Genomic DNA, 23,400 nt, shown 5'->3' with positions numbered 1-23,400 from the left:
GAACACCAGTGGATGACCCTCCCTGTGACCTTCCCTGTGACCCTCTCTTAATTACCAGGGACTTCCACCTGCCTCCACACCCTTAGATTTGGCCAGAAGTCATAACTATGACATTCCCTAAAACAGGAGATGCTACTGCTACTGTCTCTACTTGCAGATGGGGAGACGGAGGACTTATGCAGCCTGTCCAGGGTCACCTAGAGACGCGGGTGTTGAGAGAGACCCTTCCCATATTGATTTCCGTGTGGTCTTGGCCAGGCTACTTTCCTCTCTGAACTTCACCTGCCCGATTTGTAAACTGGCCAGGATAAGATTGCATCTGGATCACAGATGTTTGAGAGTTAATAATATAGAAGAACTCTCAGCACAGAGCAGGGGTGCCTCTTTGCGCCTCCCCTGTTCCTCTCTACCCTCCAAGCAGCACACCTTAGCCCCATCTATCTGCTGGTGAGGCATCATATCCCACCATGCACGTTTGCCCGACTGTCATCCTTCCGCCTCTTGTGCCCCCAACATGGCAGACTTCTGACTCCCAACTAGATTCTCCTCACCTCAACTCTGCCCCATCCTGTCACCCCGTAGCCGCAGCCTGGGCTGCCTGACTGGAAAGGGCTGACCTCAACCTTGACTGGTTTTGGAGATGGAAGCCTGGGTCCAACCTGAACCTAATGACTCCATCCCTTTCTTCCCAGAATTCCCAGCCTTTGATGTCTTCCACTCCCCACCCTGATTCCTCCATCCGTTCTAGAACTCAGATCCTCCTGAGTACAGACCTTTTCCCTCCCCAGTGGCTGCTGTCTAATCCTTCTCAAAATGCCAACCTGCGTCCAGTCCTCTGTTCCTCTGGATAATAGCCTGCCACCTTCTCTCCCTGCAGCCTCCCTTTCCTCTCTCTCCACCTTCTCTCTCAGTTGCCTTCTGTCTAGCTGACTTCTCAGTCACTGATTCCAGTGTCCTTTGCTCACCAAACTGCTCCTGAGAGTTGACCTTGGACTGGGCGTCACCTTTAATCTCAGCAGTTGGGAGACAAATGCAGGCATATCTCTAGGAGTTCTAGGCTAGTCTGGCCTCCGTAGTGAGACCCCGTCTCCATAAACAAACTCTTAGAGTTGATCTTGGTGTACAGACCTCCTGCTCCCTTCCTTCTGTCTCGGTGACCTCTACTCTTTTTAAGTGGTGGTTGGGATTGAACCTAGGACCTTGGGTGTGCAGGGCAAGTGCTCTACACTGAGCCATAGACCAGGCCATGAAGGTCCTCCACTCTCATGGTCCCACCCCCCACTTACTTGGCAAATGATTCTCGGGTATTTTCACGTGTGTGTGTGTGTGTGTGTGTGTGTGTGTTTAAACCATCTCTCTCTCGGGTGCTTTCACCTGTCCAGTGTTCTCCATTCCTATTCAGCTGAGTCCAACCCCGAGTTTCCTCTGGTACTAGCCATACAGCGTCTACACCAGCCCTCTGGGCCCTTCTCCCTCACTCCACCTCAACAGGGGTCTCTGATCTCCCCCCCCCCATCAAACTGTTCTCCTCCCTGTTCTCCAGGCCTCAGGTTTGTCCTCACTTCTGTCATTTTGCTCTCGTCGAACATCATATTGTTGTGTTTCTTTCGTCTCCGTTAGTTAGCTCACACACAGAACACCTCCTCCAATAAATCCTACGCATTGTAAGCGTAGCTCTAGCTGCCCTCCGCCTAGGTGTCCCCTCCACCCCACAAGATTTACTTATGTGTGGGGGTGAGGGTGAACCACTTGACATGGGTGCAGGGACTAAACTCAGCTCTTCTGGAAGAGCAGCGAGTGCTCTTTGAGTGTCTGGCAGCTGCAGCCTTCTTTTGTAGGGCATGTTGCTCACCTCACACTTTTGCCAACAGACTCTCAGAACTTCTCTACTCGACTATCATGCCTCCCCTTTCTGGAGAATGTGTCTCATCTCCCACATCAGGCTGTGTGCGATCCTCAGAGGTATACAATGCTGTGTATTATTTGCATGGGCGTTCACTCCGAAGGTTCAGCTGGAGTGACATCCAGCATTAGAGGGGACGCAAGCTCCCTCTGTATGCAAGCCCCACTGATCAATGCTTTGGAAATCAAGGCATCTTTCTGTGATGTTGCCCTGCATGAGTCTTCCGAGTTTCGTGAAGGTATCACCAGTCAGCAGATGGCCATGTGTTCATCAACTGCTGAAGGAGTGCTCACCTTCCTGGGAGCTGAGCCCTACAAGAAACTCAGAGAGTAAAATGGTTGACAGTGGGCAAAGGAGGTGGGAGCAGCTCCCCTTGCCTAGAGTCCATCAACAAAGCGGGAAGAGGCTTCTGGAAATCTCCTCATGTGAGCCAGCCTTCCAGAACTAAGGAGCATCCTTGTCCCCTCTTAATCCAGAACACTGAACAGTCAGTACTTGGGGGGTGATGCCTCCACACAAACCGTAGAATGGCTGCCCCCATGGGGCTTTGGTGAACACGGCCATCTCCTTTTCTAGCCCTTCTGGCACCATCGGGCGTGGCAAACCTTCCTCTTTGGTCCTTCAATGCACTCCTCACTTCCGGTTCTGCTTCCTGTTCCTTGTCTAATACATTCTGACTGCATTTCTTTCAACAACTCATTACACTCAACAAACACAAGTACCATTATTACCCAGCTATAAAGTGTCCCCTCTCTGGGCGCCTACATCCAAGTTCCTCTGTGGCTCTTCCATCTGCCAGGGCTCAAACTTTGGGAGATTGTCCCCACGCCCAGACTTACCTGGTTACCTGGAAAGCAAGCTTGTGTTCTTTTCACTAGCCCAGACCCGTGACAGCCTCACTGTGCCCAGCTGGGCTCTGAGGTAAGGTAGTCAGAGCACATTAGAATCAACTGGGAAACTGACTAGGATTCAGACTCCTAAGCTCTAGCCAGAACTTCGAAGTGATTCTTCAGATGTAACTAGAAATCCGAGTTTCCTAGCCCCTCCTCTGGAGACCCCTGTTCCTGCAGGCCTTGCCCTAGACGATGACTCTTCACTTGTAAGACTGTGAGCTTCGTGGCAGTGTTATTGAACGATCACTATTAAAGACTCTGAGACATAACAGAGCTGAGGTGAGTTAGTGCCAGTAACATGACCTGTCACTGACATTTAGGGCCTTCCGTGACCCCACAGCTATGGTGCCCCTGATCTCTAGACTCTCCTGTGAGAAGAGTGGCCACTGGCATGGTGGACCATGTGAAATGTAGCTCATATGGGAAGCTTGGCCCCAGCAGGTACCACAGGGAGGGATAAGGTTGTGGATTCATCTCCAGACTTTTGTCTTTTTGTCACACAGGAATCTCAGGCCTAGCAGTCCTGTGCAGAGCGGGCTCTCGGGCTCCCCCAAGTGGGCAGTGTGGGTAGCACAGTGCTGCCCATTGCAACACCCAACGTGGCTCTGGATCTCTGCATGGAGCAAGTGCGCCACGTTGTGGCCACAGCAGGGACGGCTCGCCCCAAGGGAGCACACTGGAAAAGGGGGCTTGAAATCTGGACGTACAGATTGCCTCCCACCTCACTGCCTCCTAGACTCCCTTCTGTTCCTCATCCTGACTTTGGGAAGGCTGATGCGGCCATCCATCTGAAGTAAGGGAATGCAGAATTACAGCCTCTCTTCTACATCTCAGAAAAGTGCTTCAGTTACAGCACCTTTGTGGGGATCAGAGTAGACTCGTCCCTTCCAAAAATCTCAGCACCTCAGAGGCTCTGGCAAGCTTCTGGCAGTATCTATGCCCAGGCCCTGCAGGCTATCTATCAACTGAATTTCTTCATTTGCACCCACCCTTAGGAAACAGAACAGTGATCATAAACTTGGACCCTGTATACCAGAGGTGGCTCAACCATCTTAGCATACAGCAACACACAACAGTGGGCCGGAGGAAGGGATGTCCCGCCGTTGTGTTAGTTAATAGTACACATGACTATATTAAGGTTTTAGTAATCACATCACACTGTTGACTCATATTGAGCTTTCAGTCAACTAACCCCCGCCCCCCGCCTCAGGTCTTTTCTCGGCGAACCGCTGTCAAGCTGGGTCCACCCCTCCCCATCCAGTACTTATGCCATTGATTTTGTTTTAACCTAAGTGCAGGACTCTACATTTATCCCTGTTAAATTTAATCTTGTTGGTTCCAGCCTGTTGAAATCGTTTTGAATCCTGACTCTCTCATGCAAAGTCTTAGCTGCCCCTCCCACCTCCCAGCTCTGTCACCGGCAAATCTGATGAGCCTGCTGCCTTAGACAGCTGTCAGTCAGCACGTCAGGCAGGACGCAGGCCTGGACTGAGCCCTAAGGTATACTTCGGAGACTTCCTTCACCTTCAGCCTGATGTGGACCCATTAGCCAGCTTCACCGTATCTAGCTCTTCACTGAAACTTCATGGCCATTTGGTTCAGAAGTATCTGCCACATCTACAGACATCATGAGGAAGACGTCGGTTGCTTTAGAGATTTCTCTTGCCCTGGGATCACACCTGCCTGCGTTATGCACCCCAAAGCATGTGTTCAGTCGTCACCTCAGGGGACTGTAGGCTTCCCGTGGTGCCCCTCATACTGACTCTGAGCGTCAGGGTCTCCTGGGAGTACATCTGCTGTTTTATATCCTGCTGGACTTCAGGGTCTCTATGTCTGCTATTTCATCCTGCCGCTCTGCACCTCTGCAGAACTACTTACAGTTGTGCTGTGGCCTCCCTCGCCTACAAACTAAAAAGCCCTCAACCAGCTGCCCCTTAAAGGGTCACTGGAGTCTAGCAAACACTTCCAAAACCACTTCCTGTCTCCTAAGCTGCAGTCGTCTGCCTTCTAAACTAGGTAATGCAGTGGGCTGTGATGACAGCGATGGAGGAAGAGGATTCAGAAGCCCAGGAAACCCAGGTAGACCAGGAGAGCCTGTTAGCTCTCAGAGCAGTCAGGCTACATCAGACCAGGCAGGTGGCCAGAAGTCCACTGAGCTGTCTGGTCATAGACTGGAACAGCACTAGCCTAAGCAAGGGATTCTCTCACCTTTCCTACACAGGCTGGGAGCAGCCCTTGGGCCCAGGAGTCGGAACGTCAGCCTAGTTGAAGATAATGAGAGCGGAGAGGTGTGCGGGGCTTGCGCTCTTCCTGGGCCCCTTTCCTTGGCTAGACAGTATCAGCCTTTAGGAACCTCAGAGAGCTTAAATTCGGGGGTCACCCATTTACTTGTATCTATATGGGGCACACGGGTCACAGGAGACAAACCAGGGGTTAAGGTCCAATAATAAAAAATGGAGACTGAGCACTTGGTATGAACACAAATCACTGTCATGTAGGGAACCTGATGTCATTAGATTGGCTGATTTTAGATCTCTTTTAATAGGGATTTCTAACTTAAATGGTATCAGTTCTGACCTTTAAAGCAGTTATTGGGCAACACCTGTGCTCTGACTAACAGTGGTGCCCCCTCTTGGTTACCAGCGGTGTGTCCCTGGGAGGTGGACTGACACAGCTGGAATCCAGTCCTGAGAGCTCTCAGGCCATGGGGATGACTTTTCTGCTCATAGGAACAACTACTCAGAGACTGAGTCAAGCTCTCATCCTTCCTGTAAGACGAACTAAATTTAGTTTACAAGTCTCTGAATTTATTTGCTTATAAAACAGGATATCCTGATTACATTTAAACCCCTTAAGTATGTAAATGGCAAATATTATTTGATGTATTGACTTTCTGTCTTGTTTGAGACAGGTCTTGTCACAGCTTTCAGCAAAGCCTCCCAGATGCCAGGATTACAGGTGGCACATACCAGCACAACTATCTTTAATTTCTTAAGTACTTCTTTCATCTGACCCAAACTAACTTTTGTAAGGATTTAAGGTGAATCTTAGTCATTTTAAATGTCTCCAGACTACTCAGAAAGAAATGAGACTTCAACTTAAAAGAAAAAAATCAATTTAAGGAGCCAGGCAGTGGTGGCACACGCCTTTAATCCCAGCACTTGGGAGGCAGAGGCAGGTGGATTTCTGACTTCAAGGCCAGCCTGGTCTACAAAGTGAGTTCCATGACAGCCAGGGCTATATAGAAAAACCCTGTCTCGAAAAAACAAAAACAAAAACAAATCAATTTAAGGACTCGGTAGTTTTAAAATGTTGGCATTACATAGCAAACCTTGTATCCTAACTCTTTTGTATGTCAAGGGCTTAACTAAGAAAGCATGTGCGAATATACACACTTAGGCTAGCACTTAAGGGCTGAGGCAGCAGGACAGAGTGAGTTCCAAGTATGACAGGGTTACATATGAGGGCATCTCAAGGGAAAACACAAATCAAAACCAAAACAAAATCCCCGAACCTACAGATTATTTGAAGCAAACAGTAGTGTACATGGGTTTGATGCAATTAAACATGCTTACTCTTTTTTCTGAGGCCTCCACCCCAGCTAGACACTTGTCTAGCAAGAACGCAATGAAATCACCCCATGTATCTGGGATACTGTTTCAGATGCCCAAGATTGCAAAATGGCCAGAAACCTTGGTTAGGCAGCAACAGGACTGCTAAGGAACCTGGAAGCATCTACTTGTGGACACATACAGCACAGTCGCATGGTTCCCAGCACAAATCCAAGTTGCTGTCGGCCCATGTACTGGGTTGATGCTCTTCTGCACCCACCTGTACTTGCTCAAGTCTAGAACCCAAGTTAGGTGATTTGTCGTACATCTTGACTATGTGGTGCAATTTTTTGGCTCTAAAAATAATTAAAACATCTTCCCACTTTAATACTGTCTGCTTCCTATGTTTCCTTTCTTGGTGGGCCACAGCTCCTCGAGGTTTTCGGATGAAGGAGCTGGCTGTAGGATCTCTCTCACAGCCTTGACAGTTTCTACGGTTCTGCTGAGAGTTCTCGTCTCCTCGCCCATAGTAGAGTTTTGTCTTTACCTGGCTTTTCCTTATAGCACACGGTGGTACCCTCTTTCTTCTCTCAGTCTGCTGTATGCACCCCACCCCATGTTCAATACTGTAGTGTTCTATACTCCCCTCCTGTAACTCTATTCATACTCCCTTGGGACCACAGATCTCCCCAAAAGAGAAAGGAAATGTTGGCACTGTTCAAGCTGAGACACGGACAACCCAGTCTTTTCTCCTCTGTTGGACAACAACCTGTCTCCAAAGGAGCAAAGAAAGCTAACACACACTGGGCACTTAGTGGGCGCCAGACACCGAGTTCACACCACAATCTCACTTTGTTAATTTCTAGTGGTCACATGAGGGTACCTGTTCATGTATTCAAGCTCAGAGAGTGTAACTGAACAGTCAACGTAAGGCAAAGGTGAAACCAAAATTCAAACCTAGTCTACACAACTTCACAGGGCTCTCTTACATAGGCTGCTTTTAGTTCTTGAAGAGAATTCTAGCCTGTCAAATGTGGCGGGATGGCAGTGTTCTGATGGAGATGCTGCCTAGATGATTTCCAGCTCAGGCCATGACAAACTGTAACCTGAAGACCTCTGAGCTTCTGTGGCCCACCTCTCTATAGACGCTCCCCTAAATCCTCGCTCTCAGTAACAACTCGGGAAGGAGCCTCTACAGTGTTCATTTTATGCCACACTCTCACATAACTGTTCCAGCAGCTCTGAAAGGCAGTGGGGGTAGTGACTTTAAAGATGAGGGGCTGAGGCCTAGCAGGACCGAACAGCCACCCAGCATCTGTGCCCTGCACACACACTGTTTTGCCCCTCTTGCCCCTTCAACAGGTCTGGGTCTCCAGCCCTGCTCCCTGAGATCCTGTCCTGACAGAACCATCTTTGACCCCAGCCCTGGCTTACGGATTTCCGGTCCCCTCCACCACCTATGGTCTCCCATTTTTCTTTCTTCACCTCAAGGACAGCTCTTCTGTGTGAATTCTTTGAGAACTGAACCTGAAGAATCAGGACAGAGGAAGAAAAGTTCTGCTATCAGCAGTTTTTCTTCCTGCAGCCACAAAACGCTATAGTTTTTGTAATAAAACACATTTCCCAAGTGCCCTCCCTGAACTGGATCTGAGGCTCATCTCACAAGCCCTCAATGTTGCAAGCTACCTGTTATTTCACAAACCAAACCAGGAAGCGGGGGCCCAGAGAGGTTACCTAAGGTTAGAGTTAGGAAGTGGTTAAGTGACGATTCAGACACATGCGTGGTGTCCACAGCAGTCTATCATGCAAGTTCTGGAAGAACAACAGTTATGCTGACTATAAAAGACAGGCAGAGGTGAAATTTCAAAGATGTGCAGAAGCAACCATCTTCTAGCCTGGGGTGATCTGCCTCCAGACTAGCACAACAGCCTTTGACAACTTTGTTTGCACCACTGTGGCCCTACTGTGACCCACTTCCCACATCAGTGTCTCCTACCCTGACTGTCACCAGCTAGTACAAACGTTCAGGCAATTATCTTTATTCCTTAAGGGAGGAAAAGAGGATGTACTGATTTCACAGTTCTGTATTTATATAGTGTGGGAAATGAATTCTGTAAAATCACTGCCTCACGATGACAACGGTGACAAGGTCCTTGAGAGAGCTGGAAGTCACTGACAAGGGGAAGGGAGCCTTGAGCAGGAGTCGATGCTCACCCCTGGGCCCTGCTCAGGCGCTGACAACTAGGCACACCTTAAGACTGGCCACAGGACCTAGTTGGGAAGCCAGATGGAGAAGAGATCCACTCTGGGAAGGACACCTGAACCCCTGAGTCTCACCACCATCATCCCTCTGCTAAGCCTTTCTTCACCTACCTTGTTTTGCGTAACCATCACAAAGTATGCAGTTACTTGACGTCCAGGCAACTTGTCATTTCTCCAAAGTCACGGAGAATGGCAGAGCCAGTGTTGTGTTCGTCATTCTCAACTTCACCCTTGCACTGCACTATACACTATATATTCAAACAAGATAAAAACCTGATCCACACACACACTGATTCTGGGTTAATGTACAGAGCTTCCCTAAAGACAAGACTGACCCTAATGACCAAGTGAACAGGTCTTAAGAAAAAAGAATAAACCAGTAAATTTGGCTGGTGCAATGGGGAAGACAGCCAAGGCCTGAGTTACATAAAAGAGGTGACTGCAGGTGACTCTAAATGCTCTGCTGCCCAGAGACACCATAAGACAAAGGGAGGCAGCCAGGGGTGGTGCAGAATCCAGATCAGTGGGATTCCATTGTGGGAGGTGCTGGGAACCCCATGCACCCAAGTAAATCTCATGCTGAAGCCTGAGTAACCCGGTTAGCGGCTAGGCTGTACATTGAGGTCAGCGGGGCACTTTAAATGGCCCAATCCAATCTATCTTCCCTTCACAACGAATGGGGCCCAGCAACCAAACAGATTGCCAGATTTCTGTGACTAACCAAAGGGTTTTCTTCTTTTCGTGTTACTACACCTAGTCTTTTCTCTGACAAACTCTCTGGACTAGGTGTAAGAGAAAGCTGGACAGAAACATGTCTTCTACTTTCCCTGCAACCCGAGGAGCTAAGCGTCTTCCAGTTATCAGTTCAGGCTGTGAATATCCAAGCTGAGTGAAGTGCTTGTCCAGTGCATCCTTAACTTCCCTACTGAGCAAGGGACTAGCACAGTGCCTGAACAGAAGCACTTAACAAACAGTATGTTAACACCCACCCATTTTCTTCAATTGGAATTCCCTATGCCCTCGAGCAATCTTAACACACTTGTCATTTAAACATGCTGAATGTCATAAAAGTGAGCCACAAGGGCCTGAGCTGTCACTCTCTTCCAGAGGAATTTGGAAGGAGTGGCGACAGGTCCTAGTGATGGTTGGGAGACCAACATGAGCAGGGGTAGATGCTCACATCTCTGCCAGCGCCTCCGTATGTGAGAGACAGTAGCTTCCCTGGATGGAATGAGGGGCAACTGAGCTCCCACCATGTGTCAGTGAGGGGCTCAGACCCCAGGCGGCAATGAGCAGGAGTCTGGCTGACAAGCGGGAGAGGCTGAGTTGCTGGAAATCTTACACTGAAGCCAAGTTTTTAAAATAAGTCACATACTATAAACCACCACCACCACAGCCGTTTATTAAGTGCTTGCCAGGCACTGTGCTAAAGCTTTACAGACATTATTTCAGTTCATCCAGCAACCCTGAGGTAGATATTTTCAAACCCCCACCCCCACAAGTCATTATAGGAAAGGAAACTGAGACTCAGGTTCAATCAATCAACCAAGGTCAAACCCAGCTGGTACGTAGCAAGCTAGAAATGTACTTAAGGGACCAGATCCCAGACACATGCTTTTAAACACTAGACTGTCTTCCCCTGAAAATTAAGGACTCGCATTCCTCCCCGAAATGAGAACAGATTTTAGGTGAAGAGGGCGGGCAGTTTTAGAGTAACTTCTTGAACCAAATGCTAAACTTAAGTCTCTTGCTTCCGCAATGGAGAGTCACCGGTGAGAAGCTGACCACCGGGCCCTTTCTCTTGTCCCTACCACCCCAGCCTTCCGCATGGGAGGCCTCCGCTCCTGACACCACACCATGCAATGTGCTGCTTCCCTTCTAGCAAGCTCAGGAACGAAGGGGTCTGTCAAACTTGGTGACACTGAGCCAAAGACCTGAGAGAAATTAGGAGACATTCAGAAAATGCCCCTCATCCCTGAACTGCTGGACCCTAAGGCACAAGGACACACTCAGATGGAAACACAGAGCTCGCTCCTGCCACCCTGCTTTCCCAAGCCTGGCCTCTTTCCCGAAGTCTCCTCACCAAGTCCTTCACTTCTCCAAGTTCCTCCCCAGTTGTCTCCAAGGTATCGCTATCCACAGGCCCATGGGCCTTGAGGACACCAGTTTCTGAGCCTCTGTTCCTCCAGAAATGTCCCCAAAGTGCTCCCCAGGGCTCCAGTCAGGACCCTATGGGTCTATAATTTAACAGAGCTGGCTGAAGAAAAACTAGGAAGGACCGCCAGAGTAAGCCAATGACCCAGCATGGAAAGATGGAGGAATGGTAAGTGGACAGAGGAGACGGACACAGCAGCAGAACTACCTGAGGTCAGACGTGAGGCAGGGACAGGGAGAAGCCCTGTGGAGAGGGCTCTTCCAGCCAGGCTGCCCAGCACTTGGAGCCAGAGAGCTTCTTTGAGGAAAGGAGCCTTGGTAAAGAGGCCACTGAGAGCCTAGGTAGGAGAGCTCGAAGATCCTCTTAAAGGTGGGTTAGGAGGACACCAAGAGAAACAGGAACTGGGAAGGCCTGGCCTCTAGAACCCAGAGCTATCCCCATCCCCACACATGGCCACATAGGAAAAACTGGTCAGAGGGTCACTGCTGGTAGCCCTTGCTAAATTCTGCACCAAGTTTCGAAGGATGAAAGACAACAGAGGTAGGGAACTTACCAAGGACCGAGATAGCACCACCCTTGAGAAGTTCACATTGTGAAAGACATGATGACAGAGGTGCCCCCTCCAAGCCTTGAGGGGCCTGGGGTCTAAGGAACGCACTAATGGTGAGGGCTGCTACTTGGTACAGACTAATATTCTTAGGCGTTTGAAGGGATGGGTGAGTGGTGAGGTAACTCTCAAACACTGGAAGATCTAAACTGGACTCTCCATGTTTTAAGAGCCACATGACTGGGTCACTGAGCCAGGAACCTCGATGTTCCTCACAGCAACCGCTCACTGATCCAGAATAAGTCAGCGTTGCTGAGAGGCTGAGTCTCCTCCCAGACAGCCTGTGCTGTACCCAGCTCTTCCTCACACACCCCTCCTTGCACACACCTAGGCTCTGCTACTCTTCATATGGTTTCCCTCCCGACTTCCACCAGTGTCTGGGGTTTGATGAAGGTCAGGCTTCCCACACAAGCTCAAGTGCTGCGAAGTGACAGATCCCTGTCACAGGTGGAGCTCAACAGTGTTGACTACTACAGAAATCCTTCCCATATCTAAGCACACATGGTAACCAGCCTACCTACCTTCAACTTCAAGGGCTCATGCAGAAAGATGTCTGTTTGCAAACCCACCTCAAGCTGGGACTGGACTCCAGTCTATGAAGGCATGCAAGCTCTACCCATACTTGTAGCAACTCCAAAAGGGTACCTGGCCCACAAGATTCTGGGGTCAGAGATAGGGAGTGTCTCCCATACTAGGTTGGCCCAATAGTAAGGAGCCTTCCCCTCTCTGTCTCCTAACAGATTCAGATTAATGATGGCTCATTCCTAATTGTCAAATTTCTTTTCCTTCATCCTGTGTCTAATCACCAGTGACAGAAACCATTACGCAAATGAGAGCAGACGACTTCCCCCAACTGTTCGCGTTGGTAAAAACCTTGTAATTTAGAGCTCTGATTTGTAGGGGAAGCTGGTCTCCCCCAGGCATCCTGGGCATCTGCTCCACTGATGCCCACAACAGCCCCTCCTCCACCCGGAACTCTAACCCCCCAGCAAATATTGACTTCACAAAACAGGAGTTTTCACTGTACTGCTGGTATAAACACGAGAGCTTGCAAGATGGCTGACCCCTGGACAAGCCCAGATTTCCACCTTCCTTGGCACGTCGGACTCCCATGCTGTTGGCTAGAATGGGTACACTATAGTGATGCCTGCTCTGCTGCAAGTACAACTGGAGCCTCAACAGCCCTAGCCTAGGTGAGCTCCTGCATGCCATCCCCAGGAGGAAGTGGCTCAGCAGAACACAAATCGAGTTGCTAGAGCCACCTCTAAGCATGCAGCGGTAAGAGGCGCTACGGGACCTACATTCAAGAGTATACAGCACCCCCTTCCCCAGCAGGGCCGGAGCTCACTCTTCTGCTGCTTCCCAGAACCCTTAGCTTGTTAAGATGGCTTTCCAGGCAGCTTTTCCATGTCTCTAGCTGGAACCCCCAAAGCCTTTCACCCTTCCACAACCTCTTGCCTGAGTCTACCTGCACACTGTCTAGGGAACAAGACTTGAGGTGAGGTAGAGAACCAACAGCATTTGGAAGAAATGGAGGAGCAGGGGAGTAGTGGGTTTGTAGCTAAATGGCATTAGGTTTGCTCTTGATTACTCTTCACCTACTCTGAGTGGTTTCTTCATCTGTGAAGAAGCTACCATGCAGCATTGTGAGGGACAGAGCTAAGAACAACAGGTACACATCAGGTGTCTAAAATCAGGAACAGCTATGACATCATCCCAGCATCAGGACCAATCCTGTGATGGTCCCAAAGCTCACCTTTTCTCTCCTTGCCCTCAGCCACCCTGGGTCAGACCTGTGAGAGTAGCGTTATACTGAAGGATCAACCAAGCAGATCCAGATTCCCTGCTACACATCCCTGACAACCTTTGAGGGCAGAGCCAGGACCATAGCTCTTCGGAGAATGAAAATCCGCCATGGTGGCCAAACTGATGCCACTCTGCCTCCCTCTTCTGCTGCATTCCTCTTTCCCAAGAGATGGAGGCATGCGTTTCCTGCAATCACATTGTCCAGCACTGGCTGTATTTAAAGAGCTATACTCAAGAAGGTACCAGGTCTGCACAACCACGCTGCATCAGAGCCCCCAGAATGGGGTACTAAAGCTCCCTCCCCTAAATGCACACAGGGGTGTACAAGCATACGCATGCATCTTTTCAGTCCATGGGGCACTGTAAGCTGAGCTTCAGGGCTAAGACCCACAGCTTGGACACCGGAGGTCAAATCTACAGGGAATGGGATTAAAAGGTGACAAAGAAAAGAATAAAATCAGACTTCCAACTCAGATTTTAGAGAAAAAAGGATGACAGAGAAGGGACTTGAGGTAAGTGGACACAGGGTCACCACTCTGCCAAGCTGCAGGGGCCCCATTCCCTCTTAACAGATATGAATGATTGCGCTCTGTGGTGTGTAACGTTGAGCTGACCAGCCATAAGCTGCAGCCCCAAGGAGGGCTCCCATACACAGCTACCAATAGAAAAGTAAATTCCATCTCCAAGCTCTCCCAGTTCTACTCCAGCTGACATGCGACACTTTGTTGGGTCTGGCAGAGGCGCTGGCTCTAAGAGGCAAGAGGACATTTTTTTCCCTTGCCCTGAGGTGGATGAAAGGTATTGAGTTAGCTGCCTAAGTTTGACCCCATTTCATCTACTCAGCCAGGAAGCTCAGCAGGAGCAGGGACGTGGCCTGGACAGGAAAAGACACAGGACTTGGAGGCTTGAGCCAGTCAGCTTTAGGTAGGCTGCAGTAAGATCTGACCAAGAAAGAATGGCTAAAATCCGAGTGTAAAAGCTATAGGCTAAGTCAGGCAGTATCTGGGGTTCACACTGTACTGTCACATTGGACAATGTTAGCAGTCGAGAACCTTAGTAAGCAAGAAGGATGGCAAGTGTGAACACACATACATACAAGTGTGCAGCTGTGTACACACACATGCAGAGGTTCATACCCCTGGAGCCCAAAAAAGTCAGAGCTAGAATCCCTCACTGTAGCACAGGGACAAGAGCTGGTACTGAAGAGAAAAGCTGCAAATGCCTGTATTTGGACATATGCACAATCCTGTTTTTAGGTCCCCAAGTTTTCCTTCTATGTATGGCTTAAGCATGTAGTTCTCAACTGGAATCTTATCGAATCCTCTTCCACTAGAAGGCTACCTCCCAAAGATAAGCCTTCATCTCAATGTCCCCACTAGGGTCCCAGCAGTTATTGCCACCTGGTTTGTAGCCTGACTATGCTGCAAAAACTGGCAGAAGGCAGACTGATGTGCAGATTCATTCTGGCACCACAGCCCAGATGTTGTAGGGATACAGGAGCATCCCTCCTCCCAGGCTGAGGCACTGAGGCTTCAGGGGACAGGAGCTGAGAGCCAGACGTGACATCCTGACCCAGGAAGAGGGAACAAGGAACAGATACATGCATGTGTGTGTATACACACATGCATATGCACACATGTACACACACACATACCCTGAGGTTAACAGACTAACACAGACATGATTACAACCAAAAGCTGGGACTCCACACACTAAATGCAGGACTTCAGGGGGGCAAAGAGGGAAGGTTCTGGGGCTCAAGAGGCAAGGGTGAGAAACCTTTCCAAATGGGAATAGAGTCAACTACCCTGCCTCGCCTCAGACACCTGCCTCCAGGGCCATGGCAAGAGTCCAGTCCATTAAGTGCAGCGTGCAATACTAGTGCTTGGAGTGTCCTGTCCTCATCAACGAAGCATGTGGGCAGAACAGCAATCACCTGGCAGGAGGCCGTGACCTTCTGGCAGGTTAGTTGTAACGGCCTTTAATCATGGTGTTCAATAAAGGCCCCACCTGTAAAGAGATGAGAAGCCAATCAGAACTGCCTAGCTCCTGATCCTGGTGTAGGACTGGGTGTACCTAGAGACATGCAATCGTCAGCTAAGGGCAGGGACAAATGATCTTCAGATCTTGTAAGCTTTCTAATCAACTTTCCTGAATGTCAACTTAATATTCTAGGACAATAATCCTTTGGAGGTCCAGTTTATTTTCCTTCCCTTTTATAATGCCCTGTGCATCTGCAAGCAGCACCCATAAACCAATAACCCCCAAACACCGAAAAGTGTGTCTGCAGGTTTCTCCAATGTGCCTGAGGAATTTTAAATGCTTCTCCATCCTCAACAAAAGGCCACCTGCAGTCAGTACTGGTGCTCTCAGCCCCATAGGCACCTCTGATGCTGAAAGTAACCACAGGAAGGAGGAAAGGCAGGTAAAATCCACACCGCCAATCTTTACCCAATGGATCGGTAATGTACCTGGGTGAGAAGCAGGACTCAGCGCTACCTAGAGCAGCCCTGGCCCAGCTGGGAGAGCACAAGGAGATGCCTTATTACACACTTCTCATTCCATAAGAATCTGCTCAGGGGTCCCCAGATGGCACACACGCCCCGAGGCAGACATTACTACTAGCATGGAACAGATTATAATAGATCCGCCAGTCAAGCCCCACTCTCGACAGAAAACAAGATTTCCTAAATATACAAATCAACTCTATGGAGAAGCCAGCAGCTACTAAAACAGTGGAGCTACAAAGAATGTTATCAGTCCTTACCTCTTGTGGGCTCCCCAAGGCCTCTCCAAGCATCTTCTCAATGTTTCTCATGATGGCTACTTTCTGATGAGCTTTGAGAGGATATTCGATTCTCTTGGGGGTAGGAGCCCCCTACAAAGGAAGCAGGAGCTCAGGAACCTTTAACCAGGCTGGCAGCACTACCTCTCTAGTTCCAGCCTCCCTTCTAACTCCCTGCAAATCATGTCCAGGGATAATCAACAACCCCCACCCAGCCCAAACCACTTAATTCTATGGTTACTTCACCCCAGTCCCAGTTCCATATGGACACACATACACACAAATAAAAAAAAAATATGTCTGTGTGTATATATCAATAAAAACAACAACAAAACTTCACTAATATTCACCTTATACCAGAAGTTCACAGTGATGGTAATTCCCCCATTTAGTAATGACTCTATGTGGTGCCACCTATTAAAAAGAAAAAGAAAAAGAATAGGGGGCGGGTGGAGGGGGGAGACTCCTGTTTACTTTCCAGAGATAAGGATGAAAACCTCATATAGTCCAGTTAAAGGAAAGAGTGAAGACAGGTGCTTTATGCTCATCCTGTGAAACACACAGTGGGCTGGGGGCTGGGGCATTTGGTCTCCAAACGATGAAGGATGGTACAGGGAATACAGATCTCTTTGGATTTGAGGAAAAGTCTTCCTTTCTTAAGAGTGCTGTCCTCTATGCTCAGTGTGCTCAGTCTGGACAAGCTAATCTTCCTGCAGGTAGATAACCCTGCCACACTGAGAAGGGGCAGACAGAACTTCTGGAAACAGGAAAGGAAGTATTCAAGAGGCCTCACCCCCTCCTCCTCACCAGTACATCGGGATGTAAAGAACATCCCCAGGGCCAACCACTGTTTCATAACCAACCACATTTCGGAAATTGGGGAACCTCTCGTAGTCAGGATTGTCAAAGTCCACCTAAGGGTCAAGAAAGAGAAAAAAGGTCAGTCCAGTGAATGCTATAGCAGCTTACAAAAAAAAAAAAAAAAAAAAAAAAGAAAAGACTTAAAAAAATGATTTCAGTTTGTATGGAGAGGATACAATGGCTATTAACTGGCCCTTTCAGAGAATAACTTAAGGAAGTCCATGCTCACGTTACACTATAAAGAATTCTAGATTTCAGTGCTCCTGAGCTCTGAAGAACTCCTCAAAGCCTTAAGACACAAGGAATAAGGATTCATCCATTACCCAAACCTTTGCAAACTTCTCCCCCAAGCACATTCTAACCGGAAGACTGCTACATGAAGTAGCAAGGCATCTTTCTCCTCAAGAGGATGCCAGAAGCTAAGAGTGCTTGCTGCTCTTGTGGAGGACCCAGGTTTGGTTCCCACACCACATGGTGGCCTCACAACCATCCGAAACTCCAGTCCCAGGGGATCCAACCTCCTCTTTTGGCCTCCACAGGCACCAGGCATGCACATGGTGCATATAAATATATGCAGGCAAAATACTCATACACAGAAAATATTGTATTTACCTATCTCCCTATCAAAAAGAAGAAGCATACACAATAAAAGAGAACAGTTGCTAAAGTCCATGGAGGCATTTGTAACTGATGAAACCAAGGCAAAAAACAAACAAACAAACAAAGCCAGACTAAGGAATCTAAGTCTTCCAACATTATGGTGGGGTCTGTCCCCCAGCAATTAGCTCTGTTTATACTTACAAATATCTGAGATCATCACGGGAGTCTTGTTTGTAGACAAGACCAGCAGTAAAGCAGACCTGATGTCCAAAGGGAAGGGCAAGGACATTCCTGGAGCCCAGAGTTACACACCCTCTTCAACCACAGGAGCTCACCTGGCTCTGCCTATCACAGGGGTGATGGACAGGGTATGGATAGAGGCACTCGAACTGATCCGGAGGAAATAAGATGCATCTCTTATGGCCTTTTATTTGGGCAAAAAAGTTCTGCTGCTCATCATAGTGAGCAGGTGTCACATTTCCTGCAAAAAAACCCAAAAAGGACATTTTTTTTTAGCTGAGGTAGTGGCTTCCACTGCACAAGTGAAATGCAGGTACAGCCTAGTGCTGCTAGCTGTCTTCCTAGCTAAGCGTTAACTTAACTTGTAGTGAATCAGTCAAGTGTTCCATTTTATGTGTAGAAAACTTGAGCAACCATCACTGGGCAAGGTATATCATCAGCTGGGAAATTATCCTCATTGGTGGCTGACACTCTTACTAGTATCAAGAGTTCATTAAATACGTCTGTCAGACAACAAGCTTACACTCTTCTTGACTATGGCAATAATCCAAGGGCAGCAAAACAAGGAGAACTGAGAGGACTGGTACTGATGGCGCACACGCTCTCCTCTGAAGAGCTCTTCCGGTGCCCAGAGACTCTCAAGTGCTGTTCCTGCCTCAACACACCTGTGGGATAGAGTCGCTCAGAGCAACACTGGACTGCTGAGTCTCAGGGAGAGAGAGAGGACTCAATTACTGGAGAGGGCTGCAGAATTTAAGAGCCATTGTTTAGAATGTCACCTTGGCCAGGCCTTATAACGCAGGGCTGTGATTCCAGCTACTTAAGAGTCTGAAGCAGGAGGATCATAATTTCAAGGCCAGCACGGACAACTTAGTGAAACCCTGATTTAACCTGAAAATGTTTTTAAAACAGCTAGGACAGCTTAATGGTACTGCACTTGTCCGCATGCAAGGACCTATGACAGTCCCCAATGTCACAAGTGTAAATATATATACACATCCATATACTGGTACCTTGAATTAGTTCTGCCCTAATGCACATTCCATCTATCCTGTATAACTAAGGTCACAGCTACAGTCGTAGCTCTAGGGAGGCTGGGCAGAAACACTGCTGTGAGCGCCAGGCTATCCTGAGCTACGTAGTATGTTTATAGCCAACCAGGTATATACAGTGAAACCCTGTCACAAACTAAACACCTAGTATGCCAAGACTGCTGCCGTCCTACTGTGGACAGTCCAAATGCGTCCTAGAAGTAGCCCTCACATCTCCACCAGAGGCACCTGGCCACAGCAAAGGAAAGATTGGCCCAGAGCCAGGAAAGCAGAACCAGAGTTTTTCTAAAAAGCCAAAATTGGTTTTAAACGGGCAGGTGAGTGTCAATCAATTCCTAAGCTGCACTGTGCGAAACCTCTTGAATAGTACTATCAAAAGCCCAAATCTGAGAAATACCAGTCAAAGGAGAAGACTCAGGGGCGCAATCAGGCCAATGACATCATTCTGTTTCTTGGTTCTCCAAGTTTACTCAGTAATCACTGCACAGCTGTTGATGGTTTAGCACTGAGCTGGTGCTGGACACTGAAAAATAACTGTCCACCCTGCAAACTGTCCCTTCTCCTGACACCACTTAAACGCTGGAGAGGTGGCTCAGCAGTTTGGAGCACTTGTTGCTTTTACAAAGGATCAGTAATCCTAGCATCCACATGATGGCTTACAACCACCTTAACTCCAGTTTGAGGGGATCCATTGCCTCCTTCTTATATCTACCTGCACCAGGTACACAGAAGGTGCATATTCACAATACATACATACATACATGTACACAACCATTTATACAAATAAGATTAAAAATTTAAAAACCATTAAAAAGTCAAAACACATTTATATATTTACTTGTGTATATATAAAAACTCCCAGCAAGAAACACAAATGAGTATGACATGAAGTGACTCTGGAGAGGAAAACTGAGACACTGAGAGTAAGGGGAGAAGACTTACGGCTAATGCCTATTTATATCGTTTCAGTTTTGAACTCCATAAATATGTATTTAAGAGATAAGGTTTCACCTTATTAGAAAAATAGTCTCTGCCAGGCACGGTGGTGCATGCCTTTCTTTATGCCAGCAGTCAGGTGAATCTCTGTGAATTCAAGGCCACTCTAGTCTATATACTGAGTTTCAGCCAGAGCTACATAGTGAGAACCTGTCTTCTTAAAACAAGTTTCCATTTGTACAGGAATAGATCCCTCAACATCCTGCAATGCGATGGAACGCGGCAGCATTTCACGGGGACCTCCCTATCTTGGCAGCTGTGCTCATAGCACAACTGAGAGAGGAAAAGAACTTCCTTAAGACTGCATGCCACTATGCAAATAACTTAAATTATACATTATCTCATTCAATTGTGGTAGCTACTTATAAAATGCTGTCTTGTTCCTTTTGCCGATGAGGACGCTGAAGCATTAAAAAGTTCAGTGCCTAGTTTCCAGTCACTCGGCTACTAAGTAGTGGAGACAGGATTAGAAACCAGGTTTGCATGGTACTCAGCCATACTTTTGGAAGCATTTCTTACCTTCCATGCCGATGAGCAACAGGTTAGAGGTCAGCTGCCCCCATCCACGTTTCCCCTGTTGTTTATTAATCCAGTTCCAGTTAAAACCCAAGAAGTCCATGACAATCTTTCTACCCACGGTGTCATTGAGTGTTTGCTGCAGATACAACCTACATTCCCCAAGAAAAAAGTTCCATCAGTATATGTGAGTGGTCCCTGGTAGTACCTCTCTACGTCTGGAAACTCAAGGCTGTTACTAGCATCTTCAAGGGAAGAAGTTGAACGGTAGTCACAGAGCTGAATTCTTTCTCCGTGTCTGAGCTCTGCTCCACAACAAGCTCTTCAAAGATGTGATTCTTAACCCTCTGGATCACAATAGAGTCTACCTAAGAATTAAAGGTTTCACAGAACAAGGTCCACGCACATGGGGATTTCACAAAATTTAGTTCCCTGGAAGCCTGTCTACAAAGACTATGATGAATCTGACTCCTTTCAGGACCTGATTCACCTCCACCTCCTCTGGCCCTTGATGACACTGTAGCTGATTCTAACACTGCCCACCAGCTGCCTCCTTTGTGGGAGACCTTGGTTTGACCCATACAATGTCACAGAGGGACTGTGTTCCTTCCAAGTATGATTTTAGGAAATAGTCCACACTATCCTGTTTTTTCCTTTGCTACATCCAACTGCAAAATTCCAGATTGTAACTACTGGGACAATCTGTGTCAGGAATTGACAAGTTGATGTGACCCAGGTCAAGCATGTATGAGTGAAAATAAGGGACTTCACTGCCTTAAGTCTTAACAGTTATGGCAACATTAATTAGAAATCTCAGTAACTTGGAAAAACCTAGCTACAAGGAACCTCCTAGGTAAGCTCTCTCAGGATAAGAGAGGAGGGCCCTGAATTCCTGAGCCTTATGCTTCCACTTCCTGAGTGCTACGATTACACACATGCACCAGGTATAACACACCTACTTACCAAACAAACAAACAAACAAACAAACAAAGTAAGCCACAAATCTAAACCATATTCCTATTACAACTGAGTTATAAAAGCTCAGAATCTCTCTCAGTATGCATGTGAGGTCACAGGACAACTTGTGAGAGCTGATGCTCTTCTTCCACCATGGTGGTCTTGGGGATTAACTCAAGCTGTCGTGCTGGGCACTTAGCACATTTACCCAATGAGCCATCTCATTGGCCCAGACCTTTAAAATCTATTCACTTAAGTTACATTCTGATGCTAGGAAGCCAGAAAGAGAATCAAGATAGGAGACTACAGAGTACTCCAGAAATGGCCACCAAATGTGGGACAGTCATTCACTGTTAAGGACTCAGAGTAAGCAATTCTCCAGGGACAATTTTATAATGTGGGACTGACTGCTGTCTGGAACCTATTTAACTGGATAGTCCTCAGAAGTGGAAATAAAAACAAAAACGAAGAAAGAATCACTCTTCCAAATGCTTTTTGACCAATGGAACAAAACAGTGTATCAAGCAATGTGCTCTGACCTTCCCAAAACTAGAGTATCCTGATACCCCTCAACCCAAATCATAAAGGACTGCTGAACTTTTTGTCCCTAGCCAGGAAAGTGCTTGAGAGCCAAGACTGCCAACTGTAAAATTTCAGGGCTAAATCCAACAAGCAATAACTGTTTTACTCTGTGTGTGTGTGTGTGTGTGTGTGTGTGTGTGTGTGTGTGCGCGCGCGCGCGCGTTTTAAAATGTCAAAAGGGCTGCAGATGGCTCATCATATAACAGCTGCAGTAGGAGACAGGGACCCACGTGGTTCTGTTCCCAGGACCCACTTGGCACTTAACAGCTATCTGCAACTTCTTTGCAGAGGATGGAATGTCTTCTGCACTCTACAGGCATTCAATACACATGGTGTGCAAGACATACAGGTAAACACCATGCACACCTTTAATCTCAGCACTCAAGGCAGAGGCAAGAGGATCTTAGCGAGTTTGAGGCAAAGCCTAGCCTATATAGCAAGTTCGAGGTCAGCTAGAGCTCCAGGGTGAGTCCCTGCCCCACCCCCGCAAAAAAAAAAAAAAAAAAAAAACAAAACAATAGCAACGAAATACAAACACCTGCACACATAAAACACAATATTTTTTTTTCAAGAAATCAAAAGATTTTAAATAAAAATCTTCCATTTTTGAGCATGAAATTTTTGAACTCTGGGACAGCCCTCCCAAACAGAGATGCACAATGACTTACATAGGCACGGTCAAAGCCTTTTTTTTTCATCTGACTGACCCTGCAAGGCAACTGTCACTCTAACTACCAAAGACAGAAAATTCGACTCACAGTTCAAGGCTAATGCTAGCCTCATCCACTAAGCTAAAAAGGACCATCAAGACCCAAAGCACGGAGCCGAATATGTACTCGTGGAACCCAACGGCTGGAGGTGCCAAGTCTCTTCTTACCCAACTCCACCACACCTTCAACCAAGTACAGGAAAGTGGACGTCCTAGTTCTACTGACGGGGCAACTTACCGCTCTTCTCCCCCGCGCTGCTGTATAGCTTCTAGTTTCTCAACGAACTCATGAAATTTAATTTCCTCCCTGTTGGACCTTGGCTTAAAGTTCTGGAAATTGGCCATCTTCTTCTCATCATAGTATAAGAACTTATGGGTGCTGGCACTGTACACAGAGAAATCCCCGTTGCCAATATTCTCTTGCAGGTATTCGAGATCCCACTTCAGTGCAGGATACACAAGGTTTGTGTCGGTCAGCACCACAGGCTCCTAAGCAAAAACATCAAAAAAAAAAAAATCAATCAAGTAATTCCAAGGAGCTAATATGTCCTTTTCGACGATATCTGTACTTGTCAAATTCACAACAATGTCTCCTGTCAAGCAGTCCTGACTTAGCATCTCCCTTTCCCGCCTCTCAAGTCTCTGTCCACAATCCGATCAGTGTGCCACCTCTCCGCTAACGGGGTCCCGTCCTCCACCCCTTCTGCAGCAGCCCCGCCCCCCACCTCATTTTCGATGAGCTCTTCCGCCCGCGGGTCACTCTGGCTCAGACGTGGGATGGGCCTGGTCGGAAAGCTGTAACTTCGTAGCTGGGACTCATCCCAAGCCGGACCCGGAGCTTCGGCTTCTTCCCGGGCCTCTCCAGAGCCAGAGGCCGCAACCTCGGCTGCCGTCGCCGCCATCTCTACTCTAGGGACGGCCCCGC

General features: G+C 47.9%; 1 protein-coding gene across 1 annotated transcript; it reads right to left on the bottom strand.

Moving 5' to 3' along the window:
• Window positions 1-14,881: 14,881 nt before the first annotated feature.
• Hif1an (hypoxia inducible factor 1 subunit alpha inhibitor) lies at window positions 14,882-23,395 on the bottom strand. The gene is made up of 8 exons (XM_021202305.1): window positions 23,201-23,395; window positions 22,714-22,964; window positions 20,231-20,379; window positions 17,759-17,904; window positions 16,770-16,876; window positions 16,313-16,376; window positions 15,945-16,055; window positions 14,882-15,187 (listed from the first exon to the last, which is right to left on the bottom strand). Exons 1-8 carry the CDS (start codon window positions 23,375-23,377, stop codon window positions 15,143-15,145), a joined length of 1,050 nt encoding a protein of 349 aa, XP_021057964.1. The 5' UTR covers window positions 23,378-23,395; the 3' UTR covers window positions 14,882-15,142.
• Window positions 23,396-23,400: the final 5 nt, after the last annotated feature.

This window comes from Mus pahari, chromosome 1, assembly GCF_900095145.1.
Source record: "Mus pahari chromosome 1, PAHARI_EIJ_v1.1, whole genome shotgun sequence".
NCBI classification, from domain to species: domain Eukaryota; kingdom Metazoa; phylum Chordata; class Mammalia; order Rodentia; family Muridae; genus Mus; species Mus pahari.
Note: the sequence above shows the minus strand (reverse complement) of the source record. Positions and strands in the feature narration are given on the sequence as shown.

Excerpts from the sequence above, each read along its gene's own strand:
- Hif1an (XM_021202305.1), bottom strand. The coding sequence starts at position 23,377 with ATGGCGGCGACGGCAGCCGAGGTTGCGGCCTCTGGCTCTGGAGAGGCC. Across the intron at positions 16,377-16,769 it reads CTTTACATCCCGATGTACTG|GTGGCACCACATAGAGTCAT; the intron begins GTGAGGAGGAGG and ends TCTTTTTAATAG. Across the intron at positions 16,056-16,312 it reads CTGTGAACTTCTGGTATAAG|GGGGCTCCTACCCCCAAGAG; the intron begins GTGAATATTAGT and ends CTTCCTTTGTAG.